Genomic DNA, 15,040 nt, shown 5'->3' with positions numbered 1-15,040 from the left:
TTCCCACAGATCTGTAGGTTGCTCTGAGTTCTGACAGCTTCCTGGGAAGCAAGACCAGGTACTGCAGTTGTCACCACAGCAGTGGTGACAGCCAATGGTACCAGCCAGCCCTAGACATCCTACAGCTTAGTCCTGCACAGCCATGCTGACAGACAGCACAGGAGAACTCACACACTAAGGGGATGAGGGTTTTTGGAGTCAAGCAGAGACCTCCTCAGCCCTACTGATGCTCACAGGGCAGAGGTACAAGCAGGTGGTTTCAGCCTCCCAGTACACCACCACCACTTCAGGGCAGGACCACCAACATCTCAGACATTGTCCATGCATCCCTGCTGTCACACAGGGCTGGGCACATTGGTTTATCTCCAGCCTTGCATCTGATCTGGAAAGCAAGCCTTAGGCTCTTGCCAGGGAAAGCACAGCTCCAGCCAGGCCTCCAGAGAGGCGACATCAAGCAGCAGACACTCCCCACCAGGAACCAGAAAAGGACCTTCTCAGGAGCAGGGATTGAGGTGTGCACAGTCTCTCCCTGCCCATTCAACAATTCTAGAAAGCAGAGGGAGGGGGAAAAAAAGCCTTGCCCAGAAATCATGCAGTGAGAGTGAGAAACCACACAGGACTAGGAGCGGAAGAGTCTTTATTGCTTTGGTTTCCTACAAGTGAGAAATACGCATCCATGTTGCTTGCAGCACAGCACAGGGGATGCAGGGACACTGGGCACACAAGTTGCAGTCTCTCCACATTCTCCTAGACTTCAGGGAAGAGAGACCCTAGAAAAGTAGGGTAGCTGCCAGCTGAGAGAATAAAGGTTTGTGTGAAATGTTATTGCTACAAGACCTGAAAGGTCAGGGACAGCTTCTGCAGAGCCTGCAGAAGACACTGACTCCTAGCTTAGCATTCCCAGCATACAGATTACAGTGAGGACACAAACAAGTCCCCTCATCTACCAGTCTCTGCTCCATCTAGGAAAGATCAGGGCAGCCAGAGGCAGGTATTAAAAACAAGAGCTTCACTCATCCCAAGTGAAGCTTTTATTCTCCTTAGCTGGGAAAAGCGCAAAGATGCTTCTTACATAAAGCTGAGCACTCCCCAAACCTCTCCTCACCTACAGCTGAGCCAGTACTACTCTGCTCACTGATGAGATGCTAGGCACCTCCATGCTCATCCTGAACATCCACATTACTCATTCAAGCAACCACCTGGGGCAGAGAGACTTTCACATCCTCCATCTCATGAGGCCCAGCAGCATCCCATGACACTGGCACAGTATTACCTCCCTTGCTCATCCTCTGAGCACCAAGAAAGGAAAATTACCTGGCCCCTCTCCCTTGGGATACTCAATGCCTTTTCCTTCCACTCCTCCAGCCTCTGGTAATAGGCACTATAAGGATGCTCCCATACCTGATTGAACCAAACAAAAAAGAAAGCCAGAGACTAGGAACAAAACAAAACCAAACCAGAACAAAAATTAGCGAGGCCCCAACCTGAGCACTGCACCAGAGAGCCAAAGGGCACACCAGCAGAGGAGCTGTGGCCAGCTCAGGCATCCACCAATGTCAGCCCATCGTGCAGGGCGCGCTTCCACATGTAATAGGTGGAGCGGGCTGTGAGTGGGAAGCGGGCACTGAACTCCTTGTAGGTTGGGAAGGTCTTCGATTCAAAGCGCTGCTGCAGGAACAGCTTGGCCTGTGCCTTGAACTGGGCAGTGGCAATGACATCCATCACAAACATCCGGCTGCTGGCTCTCTCCGACACGGCATAGCCCGAAATGCTGGTGTTGCACGGCACGGCAGGCACTGGCTTATCTATGTGCTTGGTGGCTACTTCCACATGGCACTGAGGTTTGAGGCCTGGCTCTGCTCTTGGAGGTGCCAGGGAAGACACACGGTTCAATGGCAGGCTGGAGCTGCTCCAGGGCAGGCGACGCTGCCAAATGGTTTGGCCATTGCCCTTCCAAAACCAATAGGCTGTGGAGGAGAGAGATGGATAGCGCAGGCGGTACTTGCAGAATGGCAGCTGCCATTGCTGGACCTGCCTCCTGGCCACGTCTCGCAGCTGCTTTCTCCAGCACAGAGAAGGATGGAGCTGCAGCAGACTCCTGGATGTTGGCCGGTCTCCATTCCGTCTCTTCCTAACAGGCACACTGTTCGGCTTCAACTGCAGGAATGGCTTTCCTATAGCTAGAGTTTTCTGGTTATCCAAGGGTGCCTGGGGGTGTTTGAAGTTGGGGTTTTCCTTGATTGCTTTTCTTCGCCAGTTATAGTAAGTGGACCTGGAGATGCCTGGGAAGCTGCGTTTGAAGCATCTGTAAGGCACCAGAGTGTTCATGGAAATGCATTTCTCCAGGTAGGATTTGGCTCCTTGCATAAAGATTCCTGCTTGAATGGGATCTGGGGAAGTACTTGAGGATTTTAAGCTCCCCTGTGGATTTCTTGGCTCATTCACATCAGCCTTTTTTGGGACAACGCTGTGAAGTTCCTGCAACCTGTGGGCCTCAGACAGAGCAGAGGTATCACCATTGACCATGCTCTGCATCTCATGCTTCCAGGCATAGTACGTGGATCGGGAGATTTCTGGAAACATTTGTCGGAAGTGCTGGAGAGGGATTACATTGCCCTCCTGAAAGCAGGACTGGAGGAAGTGTTTAGCGGCAAACCTGGCAGCCGCTTTCTGCCGGTGCTCCCGAGACTGGCGCTTCCAGCGGTAGAAGGTGCTCTTGGTAATGCTGTAGCGGTCACGCAGGTTGGAGTAGGTCAGCTGGGGGTCACTGTTCAGCAGCTCAAGGGTCTTCATGGGCTGGACAGGAGGCTCTGGTGAAGGTATTGTGGGTTCCAGCTCCTCCAGGCCAACCACAGCCACAAAATACTGCGCTTTGAAGACCTGCCGGGAGAGCTGCTGCCCCGACCACATGATGTGTAGCGTGGAGGTTCGTGGGCCACACTTCCTGGGCCGGATCAGCCGGTTAAAATAGGGTCGGATCTTCAAGTTGCTCATGGGATAGATGGAGTAGATGTTACACTGCAGTACTGAGGCAAGAGCATAGACATGCCACATGTTGGCAAAGGTGCCAGGAAAACAGGTAGCTTTGATATCAGCATCAAAGATGGCTTCCAGGATAGCCATGGGGAGGCTGGTCATCTCCGGGGTCTCCTCAGTGCAGAGGGAGTAGCGGGCAGCCTGCAGCATGACTTTGGAATCAATCATGCCATTCAAGTAGTATTGTTTGTGCAGCAGCATCTCCACCACAGTTCGCACCTGCAGCTCCAGGCTGAGGCTGGGATTGCCCCAGAGCAGCACACTAGCAGCCTCAAAGAGGCGGTTTCCCTCACCCTTGCAAACGAGAGGCAGCATGTTACTCGGGGCATCCTCAGGATAGAGGCTCCTGGCTACCCGGTCAACCTCCAGCTCCTCTTGGAACTGACTTCCACAATAACCAGGCAGGGAGAAGGATGACAAGGTCCTCTCTGCCTCCAGTGCAGCACTGGTGAGGCCCTCCAGACCAAAGCATTCGGTGGCTTCCTGTAGCTCCTGCAGCACAGACTGCACCAGTTGGTGCCTCTGGATCATCCTGAAGGATGGCAAAAATAAAGAAGTCACTGGAGATGAAAACATTGCACACTCCAGACTGGCAGTGACCCAGCCTCCAAGTCCAGCTCCTGCCCAAAGGACAGGATGGGGAAAAAAGGTAGAGGAAAGGCCACCGTGCACATTCCAAGGACAAAGGAGGAAGCCCCAGTCCTCACCAGGCAGACCCAGGAGTGGAACAGCTCAGCTTGCTCACCAGTGACCTCCTGTGGGCAGCACATATGGCACACAGCCTCCACTTGCCTAAGCAAAACTAAGGATTGACTACACCCATGAGGTGGGAAGCCAGGTCACCTCCTACCACTGCATACCTGGTTTCGGCCTGGCATCACCCCTACACCCACCTCTCCCTCTAGTGGTTCCATCATTTCCAGTTTACTACTCCCCTACGAGCACCCAGAGAGAGGTTTCCCTCAAAGGGAAAACATTTGCCATCGCTGCAGGAAAGGACCTGTGACAGAACCACCCTGCATGGGGCCATGGGTGCACCTGGCTCAAGCTCAACAGAAGATGGGGCAAGGAGCTTGCCTTCTCCCTCAGAGCAGGGCACTGCAGCTGCACCCATTGCATGCACCAAAAACTGCCACAGAACCTCGGATGGAAGTGACAGAGCCAAAGCCGTGGCTACACTACCTGAGCCGACACTAGATGTCACTTGCTGCTCAGCCGACACGCACCACCAGCTAAGGAGAAGGCACGAAAGGAGGGCTTCTCTTGGATGAGCTACCAGGCAGGAGGCAACCCAAAAGTACAGACAGAGTGCAAGCACTGAGTGGGTACTACAGAGTCTTTATGGAGCACTCCTCCCTGCCTGAGCCGGTTCCAGTCCTGTCCTACCTCCCTCTGCATGCCAGAGGGAGGAATAGAATGGAATACATGGAACTCATGGAATACCAAGGGTCAAAGCTTTGTATTTCTACTGGATTCCACATAGGAATCCAAAAGCTTTGTTCAGCTTGTGGAATCCAGTAGTGTCCCGCCCACTCGAGGGGCTTCCATGATAGCTGCACAGCTCTTAGCTCCAGCTTCATCAGTGCAGCCCTCTTCAGCATCCTTTCACAGTCAGACAGCTCAGGCCTCTCCCCAGCCAGCCTACTCTCCCCCTTTTGGGCCAGTTTTCTCCCAGGGACCACAACACCTCACTCAAGAAGCCAAATCTCCATATTCTCCTAATCTTCATTCTTATATAACACCTACTATGTACAGCATCACTTTGCAGCCTGCTCAGTTCACAGCCCAGCCAGAGCTCACCTTCTCTCAACACTTCACAGGTATCACTAAGCACTCACAGCTCTGTGGGTACATGAGGAACAGCAGAAGCAGGAGAAGCAGCAGCTCTACAGTAAAGCAGATGTCCAGCCAGAGCTCTCCCAAATTTCAGCCCTGCTGTAGATATGGTTATTAGTGCTGTGACATCTATGGCCCCTGGCCATGAACAAACCACATGAGGTGCCACAGAATTACACGGGTACATACAAGTTCTTCATCACAAGGAGCCTCCGTGCTGCTGTTGCTGCCCCTTGCCTTTAATCAGATCACAGGTAGTCACCAATTGCATCCCTTCCCCTGCTCCAAACTTCTCCACAATCTCCTGCATGTCAGTGGCCAGAACGTTCTTACAGCTGCTCCCACAGCTGTAGGGCATCAGTTACTAGAGACAAACACAGGAGAATGCACACAGCTATGAAGCAGGGAAGATAAACCTGTCCTAAAATCCTGTTCTGAGAAGGTATGGAATTGTCACTTCAGGTCAGATCTGCATTGTTATTTTCCTAGAAGTCTGTAGAAATTTTGACTAAGACTATGTTGAGTGACATGAGCTTGAGGAGCTGAAACAAAGGCACAACTCAGGACAACTATAGGGCTGAGAGAGTCCAAGTCCTCCCTCTCTGTGGTCTGTCAAATGCTTTAGGAGCCAGCCACCTCCCCTTGCAACAGCCAAGGTCTGCTGAGCACTGTCCCACCAGAAGAGCCAAGAAAGACAAGACAGACGTTTTGTTTTTCACCCAGAAGATGGTGAGGACATAGTTGATATAGACTAGAAAGCATCAGCAACAACCCTGGTATTTCTGTCCTAGTAGGCATTTCCCAGCCCCTTATACACTGAGGAAGAGCTGGAGGCACAGCTTAATGGCCATTAATCCTTTTCTTCAGCAATAAATCCACAGCCTCAATGTCACTGTCAGCTCCTGCTTCCCAGAGCAATCCTAAGGCAAAACCCACAGCTGAATCAGCAGCAGGGAACTCCTGGAGCAGGTGGAGAGAGGCTTGGGTAAATGAGAAGCAGAAGTCAGAAAAGCTGGGGGGCTTGGTTCATGGCCAGATCAAACCCAGCAGCTCTCAGCACAGAGGACCTGATGCAAAGGGAACACCTCTCCCTGCACAGCCCCAGGGAAGCATGCTGAACACAACAGACAAGTGTTCACTAAACCACCTCAGCACCAAGAAGTAACCAAGGGAACTTTTTGCTGCTGATAAAGGTTTTACCTAACCTGGCCACTTTTGCATTGTAACAGATAAGAAACAGCTGCAGGTCATGTTCCCTCACCTAAACTGATGGGCTGGTGGCATCCAGTCGTGCAAGTTCCCCCAGCCAGTCCCAAAAATGCTCCCACCAGCAGGAATGCAGGAGACTTCAGCCCCAACTGCCCAAGACCTCATGTACCCCAGAGAAGCAGGGGTGTTCATGCACCCCAGCCTACCCGGGTAAAGTGGCTCACTGCCCAGCCCCAGCTGCGGCTTCACACCACCCCAGTGGTACAGGCTCTCATTTGAGAGGATTATTTGAACCAGCGGGACCGTAGGGCATGAGCAGAGAAGTGGTAGCCTCCAGCAGCTGTCTAGGCTAGAAATATCACCGGAGGGACTCCAGGGGCAAGCAGCAACGGCAGCAGGATGCCTGCTCCATCTGCCAACATCCACATATCCACCGAAGTTCACAAATGGGGCACCGCTCACCGGGAGAGGGAAAAGCCTCAGACCCACCTTAACCTAGGCCGAAGCGCTGCAGCCAAGTCCGGCTTCGTCCGCCCCTCGGGCGGGGGCACTGAGCGCTCGGTGCGGGCGGCGCCTGAGGGACACCCCCAGCCCCGGCACCCGCGGCTGCTCGCGCCTCTCCCGAAGGCGGCGGGGGCGGCTCCGTGCGGCTGCCCCGCGACGGGGCCGGCCCCGCACCCCAGGGGGGAGCACAGGCGGCCGCTCCCCTCGCCAGGAGACAAAGGGACACACAGCCCCAGGCCGGGGGAGAGGCCGCCGGTGCCCGGGCAGCTGCCGAGCGGAGACCGAGGGCAGAAGGGGACTGGACGCCCGCCCGGGGATGGTGCCGCCACAGCGGGACAGCCCGCGGCTTTGGAAGGGATGGCGAGGAGCCGAGAAGCCGCGGCCCCGACGGCGCCCAGCACGGCTCGGCACTCACCTGACTCCGCGGGTCAAGTCACGCCCAACCCGCACCCTGTGCCGCCCCGCACCTTTAAGGGCGGCGGCAGGAAGCGGTGCAGAGCCGCGGCCGCCCCGGTGCCAGCCCCGCAGTGACCCTCGGGAGCGGGCGGCCGCGTGCGGCGCCGGGCCGGGCCGAGCCGGGCCGGGCCGCCCCTCCCATCCCCTCCCCGCCGGCCCCCGCCCTCCCCTCCCCCGCCAGGAAGCGGGCCATCCCCGCGGCCCCGGCCCAGATGAAAGCGGAGCGGGCCGGGGGTCACTTCCAAAGCTAAAGTGATAATGGCCATTGTGCCGCCGCCGCCGCACTTAAAGGGCCCGCCGCCTCCGGCCGCCCTGCCCCGCTGCGCCCCGGAGCGCCCGGGCACCCCGCGCCCCAAAGCATCCTCCTGCCCCTCATCCCGCCCGCATGGCTTCAGCCGCATGGCGAGTGGCGGAGCCCATGGGGCCACGGGGTGGGAGTTGGGCGCCTGCCTGCGCCATCGTGTCCCACGGGGAGCAGGCATGTCCCGGGTGAGTGTCATTGCAGCCCAAGGGTTGGCACAGCCTGTATGTGTGTCTGCACCCTTCTCCTGACTTGCTCCTGACGAGGCCATGGTCCTTCTGTCCGGCTAGCTAGGACATGCCCTTTTGTCTCCTTCCCAAGTGCGGCCCTTTCACCAGCAAGGCCAGGCTGGTGGAACCCTCGGGCTCCTAAGGCAGGCAAAGCTGCCCGTCAAAACCTTCTAATTTGTCTGTGGGAGGCACCCAAATTACAGAAACCTTTTGCTTGTCCTCAGCTCTGGACAGTCTTATATCTGCCTGCTGATGCCTGGGCCCTCAGTGGAGCTGTCTTTCTCCCCATTATCTCTGCCCTGCTGCCTCGTCAGCCTAATCTCAGGGCCGAGGTCCCCCTCCTTAACTCCTGCTCTCACAATGGCTTCATCCTGTCTCTTGGGCATCACGTGAGGCTATGCAAACAGCCAGCACATCAAGCACCTCGTTCCAGCATCGATCCAGCATTGCTACGTTGTCAACACCACCTCCACCCTATGGCGTCTGCACGTGCCCAGAGCTCTAGAGCTTCATCCAGAACCTGCCTCATCCCAACCTACACCACCCCAAAACAGGAACCCAAGGAGCCCATCTGGTCTTGGGTGTGAGGCTGGGTGCATTTTAATGACAGGGGTCATAGTTTGGTCAAGAGGGAAGAGCTGGCATCTTTGCTAACTATGTCAGTGCTTCATGTCCCCTGTGTGTGTGTAGCTCTGGTTGCAGACAGTATCTAGTCTCCTCTCTCCAGCCTATCCCTGGGGACCAGCCTGAAACCTGCCACAATTGCTCCAAATCCAGTGAGGGGCACAAAGTAACTCCTGATGCCAGAGACTGCAAGGGCTTCCTGTCCCACATGCCTCTGCCCTTGGGGAACCTCACTGTGGCATCATTTCTGCTGCAGCATTTGGCAACGAGAGGGCAGGAGGGCTCACAGAGACACCATGTATAGGATTCCTGTGCAATTCAGGAAGCAACTAAACAGATATTTCAAAGGGTAAATGTGCCCAGCTCCCTCTCCTGCTGCCTTTGCTTACACCGCGGTCCAGGGGCAAGCATTGCTGCACAAATCAAGGCATACCTTCACTGCCCAGAAGCACATATCCCTGAGCATTTTTTCCCACTTCTCTTGTCTCACATTTGATCCCAGGAATGCCGGGAGGGTTTGACAGGAGGAAAGGGCTCCCTGGAAGCTGTGGACTGGCTGATTGAGAGTCCTCCCAGCCTCAGTTAGGAGTCATCATCCCAGGTGACACTGAACCCTGGCCTTCAGAACTCAAAGAGGTCACTCTCACTGGACCTAGAGAAGCTACAGTGCAAGGAAGAGAGACCGAAACCATTCTCTGGTGAGCTTTATCCCCTTCAGACAATCTTTCAAAGCCAGCTTCACTCTCTCTATCAACCTGTCCAGTCCTGGCTCTTTTCCCCTCTGGCAGGCTGGTGTTCATATCCACAGCTGCTGAGCTTCCCTTCTCATCCTTCATCCTTTTAACTTCTTCAGTTGCAAATGCAAAGCAGTGCTCACAGGGCAGTGAGACACTGGTAAATGCCGGAGTCAGCAGGGTCAGTGATTAACATAGGAGCTGGAAAACACACAAAGAGACAGCTTGGGCAGTTCTGTTATGCAGATGACCGCACACACCCGCTTCCAGCTTATAAACAAGTAGTTAGCATTTTTCTGTTCCTTGGAGGAGTTCAGTGGGGGACCAGAGTGCTTCCTGCTTTGGTGCAGGATGCCTCATCATTACAACCATGGAGACCTTTGCAGTTTAGCTATGGCTACCAGAAGCTTTTCTGTCTGTTGGGTTTTAACCTGCCTGCTTGCAGCCCATTCTCTCCCAGACTAGGCTCAGAGAAAAGGTGCAGAGATGTCCAGCTGTGGGGGTCTCCAGGCACACGTGCTGTAAGGCAGGTTTTACTGCTCCAGGTTTGGGCATAGAGTTTGCTCCCAGGTCATGAGCAACCTCTTTGTTTAGCAGGTAGAATTCTTGTTGGCTTGAACCTCATGAGGATGTCTCAAGGACTTAGTGCTGAGTTCTTGTATAATAAGACAGGTCTTGCTCTGGTTCTGTCACTGGAATGTGACAATCTTGACAGTGTCACACATGGGGACAACATTTAAACACTCAGCTATCCACCCCATTAGGAAAGTTCCCCGGTCCAACCTAGGGGACCTCCAGGAGTGGAGGGAGTCAGAGCACCCTACCTACTGCAGGGCTGTCCATGGGTGGACCAGATGAGACTATTCAGAGAGGATGGGATATAACTGAAACACCTGGGCCGCCAAATGCCATTTGGGGCAGGTCAGACTGTGGATCAGTTGCCAAAACCACTTCTGGAGCTGGAAAAGGTTGACCCATACTACTTTATGACCCATTTATATTCTTATACATGGGCTAAATTGGCACATCCATCCTCCTAAAGTCATTGCTGGTACCCTGGCTTCTGTTTTTTCCCACCTTTCTCACTCCAGAGCACTGCAGAATTTGAATCTCTCCAGAATGTCAGGGGAGGTGGGACTGTAGAGGGGCTGATGGAAATGAGAGCATGGGAGCTTCTAGGAGGGTCCAAAGTGTCTACTGTCTTGGCTGCTTTCTCTCCTGTGCCTTGCATTGCTCCACAAGGAAAGAGCAATAAGCAGAGCTTGCATCCTGAACTGGCAAGAGAAATCTTAGGGAGAAGGAAGTTCCAAGGGTTCTGGTGCAATATTGCCCAAGAGGGACCTGGAAAACATGAAGTCCACCTCAATTTTTGTAGTAACTTGTTTACTGTGAATGACAGAAGTCCTGTTTTGACATTCACATTGTCTGGTACTTCTCATTCCCAGGCCTGAAACCACCTTTGAACCCACTGCCTCATGTCTGTGCTGAAGCCCTTAAAGTGATGCTCAGAGAGAGCAATGGTTGGGCTCTGCAGAGAAGTCCTGTGAGGCACCCTCTGGTCTGTGCATGCCTGGGACAGTGCTGGACTGGCAGACAGGTCTGCTTCAATCATACTGAAAGGGAAAGAAACAAACTATAGGAAGTTTTCAGCCAGGAGTAGCAGAGCTGGAGTGATTAAATTATAAATACGAGATGATGTGGGGAAAAAGTCTATTTAGTGGTGCTGAAGTGAGAACTGGCAGGCAGGGATATTCAAGTGTATCAGCCTCAGCAGGGGACAGCAGTTAACAGGAGTGACTTCAGCTGAGAAAAAAAGGAGCAACACAGACACAGAAGTATTTGGCCTGAACTTGAAGACAGCTTAAGGGCAAGGTCCAGTCAGGAGTTTCATCTCCCAGGGGAAATGGGGAACTTGCCTACACATTAGATCCCACCTTGGACAAGAGACTGGAGGCCCTTAAGTCTCTCTCACACCCTATAGTCCTCTTCCTTTGAAGTGAATCAGAACTCAGGGCCGTTCCCCATCATCCAGCACTCATCAGTGCCACCTCCTTCCCATCCTGCAGAGAACACCAGGGGCTCTCATTGCTGTTCTCCTCTCTCCAACTTAAAATAACTCTTTGTGGGACATGGGGACATCAGTGCTGTCTTCTGAGAGCCACTCCCTGTCCCTCTCCTAATGGTTACTGCTTCCTAGTTCATCTTCTGGGTCATGTTCAGCACTGACCAGTCTAAAGCAGTAGGACACATGGGAGAGCCAGATCTGCCTGATCCCCACCCTGGAGTACCAGAGCCTTGAGAATAGGTCCCATCTCTAATTTACCTCTGCTCATCTCGGGGCTCTTTTCCCTTCTGGCTTCTGTCCAACTGGGCTCCCTTTCTCTTCCCATTCTGTGAGATACGGGGAAAGTTTGAACTTGGTGTTGGCACTGTGCTCTTGCTCCACAAGGCCTCTGTGAGGCTCCCAGGTGCACAGGAGGACATTAAATGTGAAACAGCAAGTGAAGTACCATAGCACTGAGCAAGGACTAGGAGTCCTGGCCACATCCTGTGGTACTGGCCATAGGTGGGAGAGTGGGGGAGAGCTGGGAACTGAAGGAGATTCAAAGTCAAGATCAAAGCATTTCCCTCTGAAGCCCTAACACTCTCCTTCCCTCCCACTTGCACATAAAAGCACTCTGCCCTCAGCAGGCTCTCCTCTGGGGAGGGTGGGTGGAGGAGGGGTCCCTTCCCCCCCCCCGCCTTTTTTTTTTCCTGTGTTACTAATAATTCTTCTTATAGGTGAAATGCTGAAAATCCTTGACCTCTCCTCCCCTGTGCCTGCTTCTTACCCAGTTCCAAAGGGCCCAAAGCCGTTTCAATGACTGAGTTCATGGCAGACCTGGCCTGCTTTGGGGGTGTTACCAGCCAATGCCAGCATGGGGGAGACGAAGCAAGCAAAGCCTTTGAAGTGTACAGTAGAAAGACCCTGTTAGAGGCAAAGCACAAGGAAGGAGGATTGAAAAGAAAGCAGAGCAGTTTGGCCCACAGGAGGGGGAAAGGCTAATTAAGACAGAGAGTGTGGAGAAGGAAAAGGCAGAATCATTAAGATATCACAGCAGGAGCCCGTGGTGCGGCTCCATGGAGGTTTAAGCCGTACTGAGCCTGGCCTATGCTGTTTGCTCCCCCTTGGTTTCCCATTCCCACCCTCTGCTTTGGGGTGGCACAGGAGTGTGAGGGACTCTCAGTCAGTTCAGCTTGCTGATCCAGCTGAAAATTATCTGGTTTAGTTCACACCCTAATATAGACAGAGCTGAAACTCAGGATGGGAGTTTTCATTACCCCTTCCTTACTAATGATCTGACAGAGGGCTAAAGCTTGTAGGTGATCCCACACTGCAGAAGCTGCAAGCTCCGGTGAGGACAGGTACCTATGAGGAGAATCGAAATTGGAAACATGGGCAGGAAATGGTGGATTCAGTTTTGGAAAGCCCAGGAGGGGGATAATCTTCTGGCAGTGCTTCGTTACGCAACATCACAAAGCCAGCAGCATTAAGGAAGACCTGGGAAAGAGGGAAAGCAAACTACAGATTCAAGGCTGCAGTTTTGTGTTTCTTCCTGTGATGACAGAAGCTGCTGCTTGCTTCAGAGGACACCCAGGACCACTTACCACACAAAGGCAGCGAAAGATGGGTCTGTCAGGCTTCTCCCTGCATCCCAGCTTCAGGCCAGCAGGCAGAGAGGGACCACAGGGAAATGGAAACATGGAGGGGCAGTGGGGAACAATGTGAGCCAGGGGCTGGGAGGCCAGGGATGCAGGAGGATCTGGCTTCCTTCACTGGTCCAGAGCAGGGCAAAAATGCATGGAACAGGCAGGGGAGGATGGGGGGATGGGACGTTTCACACCTAGCAAGCAGGAGCTGATGGGGCTGCGGTTAAACACCACAAGGAATTAACTTGCACTGCCTCAAGGAGCCCAGGACCCACCAAGCCAGGCCCAGCTCTCCCTTCGCTGGATTCATGGCATACACTTCGGTGACAGGTTAGCAATGCAGAGGGGGTTTCTCTTGGGTCTGTAGCTAGTCAGGGAGCTGAGATATGGCCCTTCAGTGCAAACAGACCCATAAAACTCTGCTCAAGTTGTGATTCCCCAGTCCTTTCCCAAGCCCTGCCCCCAGGCACACACTGAAATGGCCATGGTGTTTGCTGGGGGAGAAACGTGAGAAGTAGAGCTGGAGTGCTGTAAAAGATGTAAATGTTTCTGTGCTGACAGCAGCTGAGTGTCTAGGGCACAGCCTCGGAGGGGGGATGGAGAGGCACTGAGAAAGCACTTCTCTTTTGTTCTTGATCTTGGCTGCCTTAGGAGAGTTCCCAGGAAAAATCGTGAAGCTGATACGCCGAAGGGAGCTCACAGCGTGTGCTTTATCAGGTGGAGGTCGTGGGGTGCCAGTGACAGAACAAAGGGCTGGGAGAAGGAAGAAGTAGGAGGGCGGGCTTGGGACAGACAGTTGTGGCCATCTCATCTCTGTGTTAGATCCTCTGACTCCCCTGGTGCTGGAAAGCCATTTCATCAGTCGAGGAGGGAAGGGAAGGAATACTCCCTCATCATAAAGTGGACAACAGAGCAAAGGAGTCAGTTCAATCCTGGTAACCACTGACAAGGTGACCCACACAATTGCCACAGCTGCAGTACTGCCCCATGATAGGATGTGACTGCCTAGGAGCAAACGTCACCCAGGTCTGATGCAACAGCTGAGAAAAAAACCCCCATGATTCTTTTAACATAAAAGTTAGTCATCACTGAGGTCAGGTTTTCATAGGGCTGATCTCTGCCCTCTGGAGCTTAACCTTTAGGTATGACTGATAGCATTGTGAATTCCAAAAGAGATGAGAGAAGGGAGATGAGGGCAAGGAGAAAGGGCACTACTTAGAGACAAGGCCATTTGCTGAGGAAACACACTGATGTGTCTTCTTTCACCCCTGAGAACATATACACTCATTTTGTGAAGTGTGAAGTATGAATTATCTGGACCACTGAGCAGGTAGCAGCAGAGTAAAAGATGGAGATGAGGATGAAGGAAGAGAAGAAGGGCTGGGTGGCAGGGAAATGGCAGAAGAACAAAGCCACAAGGCATATGGGAAGAGGCGCCCACAGGATACACGCAAAAGCCCAAAGGCTCTGCAGAAGAAATGGCATCAACTGGATGGTAGGTGAGAGACACATAAGTAAGGAAGGCACGGTAGCTCATAGGATCTCTCTAATCACCAGGTTTGTCTAGAAATGTACTTGTTCTGAAATATTTCATAACTTTTTGGGTTATGAAACCAGATTCCAAACCAAACCTGAAAAAAAAAAATAGTTGGTTTCTGTATTAAAACTGGGGTCACTGAGAAGCCAGAGGGTCCATTCACTGGCAGCTCATTGCTGCTTTCTTGAAGTCCCTCCCTCCGCCGGGGGTTTCGCAGTGCTTCGTTCGCGTTCCTGCAGCAGGCTGGGGAGCACGCACTGCCATTCACCATTGCGCTGGGGATCGCTGCCTAATCCCAGTGTCCCGGCTTGAGAAATCCCCTGCAGTGGCCACTGCCAGTTGTGAGTCCTTAGGAAGCAACCTGAAACTTCACTGCCCACCCCAAAATAAGACGAATATGCAGAATTAGTACTGGTGCTTCTTCCTTGTCTCCCCTCTAACAGGCGGGCAATACCTGTTGCCCACGGCGACTGTCCCTCAGCCCCTGGGATCCGCAGAGGGATCAGTTCGTGCCTGTCCTGCTCCTTCCTCAAGAGAGGCGTTAGTGCCCGGTTCTGCGGCCCTGCGGCTGCGGCTCGGCCCTGGACCCTGCCCGGCACCACGGTCCGGCTCTGTGAGCAGGCGGGGGGCAGGAGTTGAGGGACGCGAGCACACCCACCGCGCCGGGATGGCCCGCCGGGATGGCCCGCCGGGATGGCCCGCCGGGATGGCCCGCCGGGATGGCCCGCCGGGATGGCCCGCCGGGCGCCGCGGTGTGGGGACGGCGCGGGCGCTGAGCGGCACACCCGCCCGGCGCCGCCAGGGGGCGCTGTGCCCGCCCGGCCGCGGGGGAGAGGCGGCGCTGGGCGGGAGCTCTGTGGTGACGCCGCACGCGGAAGCGGCG

At 54.0% G+C, this 15,040-nt stretch overlaps 1 protein-coding gene across 1 annotated transcript; it reads right to left on the bottom strand.

Moving 5' to 3' along the window:
* Positions 1–1,539: 1,539 nt before the first annotated feature.
* VRTN (vertebrae development associated) lies at positions 1,540–3,567 on the bottom strand. The gene has a single exon (XM_066552739.1). The coding sequence runs from the start codon at positions 3,565–3,567 to the stop codon at positions 1,540–1,542; it is 2,028 nt and encodes a 675-aa protein (XP_066408836.1).
* Between the last annotated feature and the right edge of the window lie 11,473 nt (positions 3,568–15,040).

Source organism: Molothrus aeneus, chromosome 6 (genome assembly GCF_037042795.1).
Source record: "Molothrus aeneus isolate 106 chromosome 6, BPBGC_Maene_1.0, whole genome shotgun sequence".
NCBI lineage: Eukaryota > Metazoa > Chordata > Aves > Passeriformes > Icteridae > Molothrus > Molothrus aeneus.
Note: the sequence above shows the minus strand (reverse complement) of the source record. Positions and strands in the feature narration are given on the sequence as shown.

What these genes read in the sequence shown, in the direction of transcription:
- VRTN (XM_066552739.1), bottom strand. Translation starts at nt 3,567, where the DNA reads ATGATCCAGAGGCACCAACTGGTGCAGTCTGTGCTGCAGGAGCTACAG.